Genomic DNA, 7696 nt, shown 5'->3' on the forward strand with positions numbered 1-7696 from the left:
TCCTGCTGTTAGTTTTGGAAACTACTCTACTCTGGATGAATGCAGTCACAAATATTATCCTGCCATGTTGCTGGATTAATCTGTGCTTATGTTGTCTGCAAGTATAGTGAGATGAGAGCTGGTCACTGAGGCAAAGAAAGTAGGCAAAATGGAAGAGTAATGTTTTGTGTGTATGCATAGTCGTAGGATTTGAGTATATGGGAAGCCTGTAGGAGAAAAAATGTTTGCATTTATCATGACTGTAGCTCCAAACTATGGACTGAATGAGTGAAGCAGACAGGTAAGAGTCAACCAGACCTTTTGTCAACCCAGCCAAATTTTCACCTTGAATCTGAGCTCCCATAGAAGCTAAAGGGATATATATTCTTCCAGTAAAATGCTCATTATCCTCTTCTGACCCTTTTAGCTTTCTCAGTGCTGTTTTCTCGAAAGCCCAGTGAGCTATTTATCGTACCAGAGTCAAGGAAATTCCTTTCAGTGTAGACTAACAAACACCTTAAAAAAAAAACTATTAATTTAAATTCCAGGTTTTAACACTTTAAAAAAATTGTTGTATTACATATACAGATGTCCAGATAATTCTGGAAATCTGAATTTAGAGTTATTTGTTTATATGTCCTACTTTTAAGTTACCTTTTCTTGGTTCTGTGTATTAAACCCTCAGAATTTACTGTTGCAAAGACTGTAGTCTTACACACTGCTTAAACTGATAATGCTTCTGCAAGCTTGGTCTCACTGCTGCTCCCAGGTGTATGTTTCTGTGCAATCTGTGTATCAGCATTAGCAAACATGTGGCTAGTCAATGACCTGCATTAAAAACCTGTTATTTTATTTGTGGGTTCATAGTTGCTGACACAAGGAAGGCAAAAGTAATGTGTATGTAGGACCAGAATAAGCCAGAAGTACAATCTTTAGATGAGAATTATTTGGCAGTGAGTGACTGACACAACAATAATGTTGGCCTTTGGTGTTTCAAACTTTCTAGGTATTTCTGCCTTCAAAAGCATCTTTGGGTGTCTCTGGCTGTTTAAACCACATAAGAATGTTGGTTTGGTTTTGTTTAGGTTTTTGCTTGGATCGTAACTTAGAGTGCATTCTCCTTCCCATCTTTTTTTCTACAGCATTTCATGAAGTTTCAGTTTACCCCAAGAAGGAGCTTCCCTTCTTCATCCTCTTCACCGCTGGACTATGTTCTTTCACAGCTATGCTAGCCCTCCTGACGCATCAGTTCCCAGAGCTTATGGGGGTCTTCGCAAAAGCTGTGAGTATTCTCTGCTGCTGCTCTCTTCTGGTAAATAAAGACACAGATGCAGGAAGAGCTGAGCTGAATAGTGCTGGTTATTAAATACCTGCATATTCAGTAGTACAAATAAAACATCGAGAGATGTCTAAGCAGGGGGACATTTGAACAATTGTTAAGGGAGCTAATCAGTAAAATACACTACTGTCTGTCTTCTCTGGTTTATATGGCTCTTTTGTTAGGGCAGATCCCTTGTGATTTTGCCAAAAAAGACTTGGTGAGGGAAGGGAATTCCCTTGAGAAGGGAATATCTGTATTTTCATACATAATCCAATAAAATAAATAATAATGGTTTGCAGAACCCCTTTTATTTTGTGTAGAGCCATAATGACTGTGCCGTGCTTTCCAGTGCAATAGGAACTCTTAGTATGAACACAAAGAGAGTATACTGTTAACCAGGACAAATTTCTGTGTTCTTTCCCCACAAGGCCATGAAAGAAGTAGTCTCAATATTTCCCTCATAACTTTTCTTAATTACATCCAGGGAAGCCTCTGCCAATTCTTCTTTTTTAGTCCACGAAAGAGTAATAAATGTTGGAGGATGAAGGGGAGGTGTCATGAATTACGCTGAAACATTTTTTTTTCTTTGCAAAACCAAGAACATCACTGCTCCAGTGTGCTAGGGAATGAAAAATCCACTTGCAGAAAAGTTCTAGGATAATAAAAACTCCTGTCTGCTTCTCCAAGAAATACTGAATATGCTCTGTTGTAATATATTATCTCAAATATATTCATGTCTCTTGTAGATCTTGTGTTTACAAAATAGCTTCTTGGGTATTTAAAGTCTTTTGGTTTGGGAAGCATAGGAAACAGGGTGCAGGAGGCAAGGCTGAAAGGATTCGCCAAATTCCAGATTGTATTTTCTCAAAATCCTTTGCAAATGGCAAGAGACAACCTAGTGAACTAGGTCTTCTACCACACAGACTTGTGAGCAATAAAGGTCTGGCACAGCAACAAGTTCTCACGTCAAGCGTTTTCTTTCATTAACTCTAAAAGGCAGGAAATAAGTTTAGATACCACCAACCAAAAGATACCACTTCTATCAGCAAAAAATGCTGAAATGTATCTGAAATATTACTACTTTCTCTTGTTTTAGTGTATATTGTAGGTGTTTTGGGGACAGTAAGTGTAACTCAGGCATATGATCTTAAACTTATTCCTAAAGCTTTTTTAATGTTTTTTTTCCTGAAGTTGTTGAAATACATGACCCTTGTTTGAGGGCTCTTTCAGTGTACTCTGCAGTTCTCTGATACTGGCCCCAAATCTGTCCCTGTTAGCCTTGTTCATGTGCTTGTCAGCCTCGTATCCTGAACAAAGAATATATCTCAAGCTGGCAGCATGATGAGAAATTGTACTTGGTGCTCCTGCTACAGGCAGTGAGCTACTGGAATTTGATAAAATCAGTAGCATGTTTTCATGGGCTTAACTCACCTGGCTTTGGTTGCTGAGTGCAGTCAGAGATATCAGAAGCTGGACTGCTGGTGCATTAGTAGTTGTCTCTGTGTGATTTGGAACTTGCAGGTTCCAAAGCCATTTGGGGAGTAGAGTCAGACCAGAAGGATCTGTTTCCCTGCTGTGTCAGTGCAGTTGCCATTGGTGTTAATTAGAACAGATACCTCAGGATGCTGTGCATGGTTATTAAGTTCTGCATATTGGAGCAGGTGAAGCTCCTAGTTAGTAAAATAAGCGCAGACAAATATAGTTGAAATGTGGGCTGCGTTGAGTGCATAAAGTTGGCAAGGTTACGCAAGATCTCTGAACCTGTATGGATGCAGTTAGCATGTCAGTTAACAGGTATTATGACTTGTTTTAGCTGTATCTTAATCCTCATAAATGGAGCTCCACTAAATGGAGCAGCTGAGTTTCTGTTGTACACAGGAAGGACAGAATTTAAGCCTGTGACATTCATTTAGTATGTCATAGACCAACTTTGCTTCAGAAGGCTCATTTTGTTGACTTTTCTGGGAAAAATGGCCCAGGTGTATGAGATGGAAGAAAATCATGGCAGACATCTCTTTGAAGTGCAGCTGTATCAGAACAGAAGAGGAGAGGTCAGCCAGTCCCTTTCAGTTTTAGGGAAGATAATTTAATAAATAACTAGTTTCCTAAATAGCTAAAAGATGAATGTGCTGACTGTTGCTGTGGTTATGTGCATTGGATTACCTATGCTGGTATGGTTGGTGGTCATTGTGATGTGGTAGATTACATTGTGAAACTGTGCACATATGCTTTAATTTTAATAGGTAAAAATTATTCCTTCTTTTATGCCTGCCAATCCCAAAAGCATTGCACAGATGTAATATCGCCATCATGGCCCAGGGTTATGTTACTGCAAGTTGATACTTAACATACTTCACAAAACCTGAGTGGGTTAGCATGATCGGGATTTGGGAACTGCCTTTGACCTGACCTCCAGGTGACTTCTTGACCCTTTTCCATAGCCCATTAACCCAGACACTGGGTTCTTCAAAGCAGAAAAAGCCCTTGAGTGCTGAGGACCTCCTCCATGTGAGGCACTGCCAAAGATGGCCTGTGACAGTCCCTTACGGCCCTGTGTTCCTCCACTGGATGCAGCAGCCAAAGGCATTTCAAGACAACAATCATGTCTAAAAGTGTAGTGACTAGTTAAATTTTTGAAATGAGTGAAACTTAAGAAAGTAATTTTTCTCTGATTTGATTCCTTTGTTTGTCTGAGATCACTGATGTTATCTGTTTCAGTATTTCACATATGGTAGATGAGACCTCAGTTCAGAAAGCAGGTTTGCCCAGAGAGATATTTCATCTGCTTGGATCTCTACAGGTACTGAGGCAGGGAACACGTAGATCCAATCTGAGCAATAAATAGTCAGTTCCTCTGTGCAAACACCAACCAACATGGTGGCAAAAGGAAAGAAAAAAAAACCCATACCATGCAGACTGAACCCTCCTGAGTGCTGCTGTGTGGCAAACAAGCTGCCAGTGGTGTCTGAGGACAGGAACACCAGGAGATTTCCAAGTGCTGGACAGCCCCAGCACAGATGTTGTTTACATGGGCTTGTAGAAGAGAGTAGGTGCCATCCTGAACCTCTTGCTGTCAGCAAACATTTTGATTGGACTTCAGTGAAGCCAGGCTTTGGTATCCATGAATTTAAATGTATTTTGTACACCAACTAATTTTCCAAGTGAAGAAAAACTCGGCTTGTTTTAAGCCACAGAAACTTTGCTGAGTTTGTTACAGGATACAGTCAACTGTTTCAGCAACAAAATTCCTATGAATTGCAATAAAACTTACTGTCAAGCAACTTACTCTTGTTTTATTAATTTAACAAGTATGTAATTTGCACTGGTTACAAAACTGAGTTGTATCCAAGTAGATGTGATGGTGCAAGCTTACCACACAGATAAAGTGCTACTAGAAGAGTAGAAAATATCCTCTAGTGAGCTTTTTGCATTTGGCAAAATTAAAAGGACGTATTTATTTAAACTGTTCACAGCTTAACCAGAGGGAATGCTTCTACTTGGGCTAAGCCACTTGAAATAGTAATGACAAACTCTGAGATTTGGTAAGTCAGTGTTATATTAATTCAGCTACAATTCATGTTACACAGCTTGACCTTTAGCACTACAACTCAAATACTCTTGTTCAGCTTCAGTTAGAAGATTTTTCTTCAACCTGTGCTTATGACAAAACCTCATTACCAGTGACAGTGTTACCCGGTTTTACTCTGATGCACAAGTTGTCCATCATGTAGTGGCTGTATTCTATGCAAACATGTCCAAGAGGTAAAAAGAATTTGAATGCTTACTATTGCCTTTAAAATGCATACACATCGTCAACATCATATGTTTTCACAGTTAAATTCTGCAGAGAGCCCATTTTGGTGAACGGTGAAACTGTTTGCAGATGTTTTCTTGCTTCATACCTTGAAATGGTTATAATCTCTGGCTGTTGGATATTGCAGTTTTGAAACATTTTAAATACATTCGACATACATGCCTGTGTTTCAGAAGCACAAAGACCTGTAACAATTTTTGAATTTTTCATACTTCAGATACTTCAAAGGCGAAGTTAGAGACCAAGGACATGTCTGTATTAAGTTGCTAGTCTGTGTTCTATGGCCCCAAAGGCAAGTGACACATCACGGTTCACGTCTGCACCTCTAACTTACCTTCGGAGGCAGGATGGCCCTGTCCTCGCTGGCTGCTGAGAACTGTCCCTTGCCCTGTGCTATCCCCAAACTCTGCCTGGTCTTTGTAGAAGAGAGACTAACTGGCATAGGCCAGAGCTGTGTCGGGAGCTGTGCTAGCAGCTGTGGAGTGTGCGGAGACAGGCCAGCACCCTGCACTGTGCAGCACTCCTCCTCGCTTTACAGGAGAAGACAAAGACCAACCACTTCGGCTCCATCTGCAGCTGGGGGCAGAGAGGAAAAAGACCATTTCAAAGGGCAGTTCTGGTCCTGACAAGGGTTTAGTTACTCTCTGGAAGTGCTTAGTTCTCTTCAGTGACTACAGAGGAACCAGACCCCCATGTCTGCATCCTTCATGTGTGTAAAGATAATATGGAACAAATTCAGACCATGAAAAGGGATGTAAGGGATTTAAAGTCTGATGCTCTCGTTTGTCAGGAGAAAGAGTTCTTCTGGGCAAAAAGAGAACACATGCAGCACTAGATTTTCTTTTACTAGACCTACCAAGCAGAGTTCATATACACATAGGTGCAGTAAGTGGAGTTTACATGTTTCGTGCTGACTGCAGAGCAGTAACTGAAACACAAACCTCTTGCAGCTCTTTGCCAATTAGTTCCAAAGAGAATTGTTTATTTTTAGCAAAGTCACATCAGCCTAAATGTTTAGAAGCCACAGGGTTCACAGTATCGAGGTGGCTGACTTTGTATGTTCCTATACTCTCTTGTACCTGTATAGGGCTCCAGCATAGCTGTATGTAATGTGTACAGCTGAATTGCAATTAATGTAAAGCACAATTAATATGCATTTCCCAAAATCCTGGGAGCACTTCGAGTACTGAGTTCTGAGATGTGTAGCTGGCAGTGTTTTTCCTGTGATAGGATGGTTCCTATTCACTTGATCTTTGTCACACATGCCTGTCCTAAGAATATATTGAAACCTCTTTCACCATTGCCAACTGTGTTCTGTCCTAGAGGGGGGATGTTAAAATAAATTCCAGTTAGTGATGCTGCGGTATATATAGCAGATCTATACGTAACCCTGAACCACTTGAAACCTGAATCTAAAGACACACTTTTTGTCTCTGAGAGGTGGTCTGGCAGACTCTGCCATTATGAAAAAGCTTCTCTTTTCCCTTCAGTAGGTTTTGGTTTGAGCTTTTATGGCTTCAGTATGAGCTTGACCCTAGGATATGAGATATGTGAAAACTTCTTTAGTTCATCATTTTGATCTTCATAAAAATGGGGCTCTTGCTTTCTTTGCTGCAAAATCCAGCTATCTGTATGTGTGCAAGGCTCAGAATTTGGCAGAAAGTCTTTCTACATGCATTGTATAATTTTTATCATGCTGGAGGAGTTTACAGAATAACACAGCAAGAATTTCTTGTCTTATTGGACAGCTCTCTCTTGAGGTGTATTGTCTCCTGGATTTTGATCTGACTGTTACCTGATTTCTTTGCAGTTCCTCAGCACCCTCTTTGCCCCTCTAAATTTTGTGATGGAAAAAGTAGAAAGTATCCTGCCCTCCAGCCTGTGGCACCAGCTGACGAGGATCTGAGGGAGCACGCCTGCTGACTGACTGCTATGGCATCTTCTGTGCCAACGTTTTGTCGACCACAAGAAAGCATGATAAAAAAGGGAAGCAGTTCTAAGACTTAAAAACTCTTCATGGATTGTCTGTTCTCATATAAAAACTGTTTTGTTGTACAAAATACATTGATGTTAGGTTCTATTATATTTTGCCTTCAGAAAAGAAAAACTTAAAAATAAACTTTTGTGTATTGCAGCATTGCTGTCTGTTGGCATCTTCTTCAAAGCTTGGATTGTACTTTGTGTTCTTAAAAAAACGTGTGGTGTATCTGCTTCACCACAGCTACAGCTTGGCTTTCCATTCAGTTAATGAAAAAACACTAATAACTTTACAATTAAGCAATGCTATCACTGCCTTTTCTTACAGAGTTCAACCAGGGTGAAGCCCTCACTGCTACAGGCAGTCTAGATGAGGCTTCTAGACAGTTAAAGCTCTTGCTGAAAGCAGCTTTAGGCTCCTCAGGCAGTTTGGATGGCACACTGGGCTTCTGACTCCCATCCCTGCACAGAGGTCAGTTTGAATTTTCAGAAAGTCCACATACTTGGCAGATTTTCCTCACACCACTGTTACTTCAGGTACCTCCAGAAGCTCCATGATTTGCTGTCTACAGAACAAAGCATAAGTAATGGCAGAGAACTAGAGA

The 7696-nt window shown here is 40.4% G+C and overlaps 1 protein-coding gene across 1 annotated transcript in view; it reads left to right on the top strand.

Moving 5' to 3' along the window:
- Nucleotides 1-7246, top strand: part of LOC104407406 (suppressor of tumorigenicity 7 protein homolog) — a gene marked incomplete at its 5' end in the record, with an annotated part of 14380 nt that extends 7134 nt beyond the window's left edge. The window contains 2 exons of the mRNA XM_010016686.1: nt 1122-1261; nt 6925-7246. Of these exons, the coding sequence (XP_010014988.1) occupies nt 1122-1261; nt 6925-7020 (236 nt within the window). The remainder of the gene's footprint in view (nt 1-1121; nt 1262-6924) is intronic.
- Nucleotides 7247-7696: the final 450 nt, after the last annotated feature.

This window comes from Nestor notabilis, unplaced genomic scaffold (genome assembly GCF_000696875.1).
Source record: "Nestor notabilis isolate BGI_N333 unplaced genomic scaffold, ASM69687v1 scaffold1356, whole genome shotgun sequence".
NCBI lineage: Eukaryota > Metazoa > Chordata > Aves > Psittaciformes > Psittacidae > Nestor > Nestor notabilis.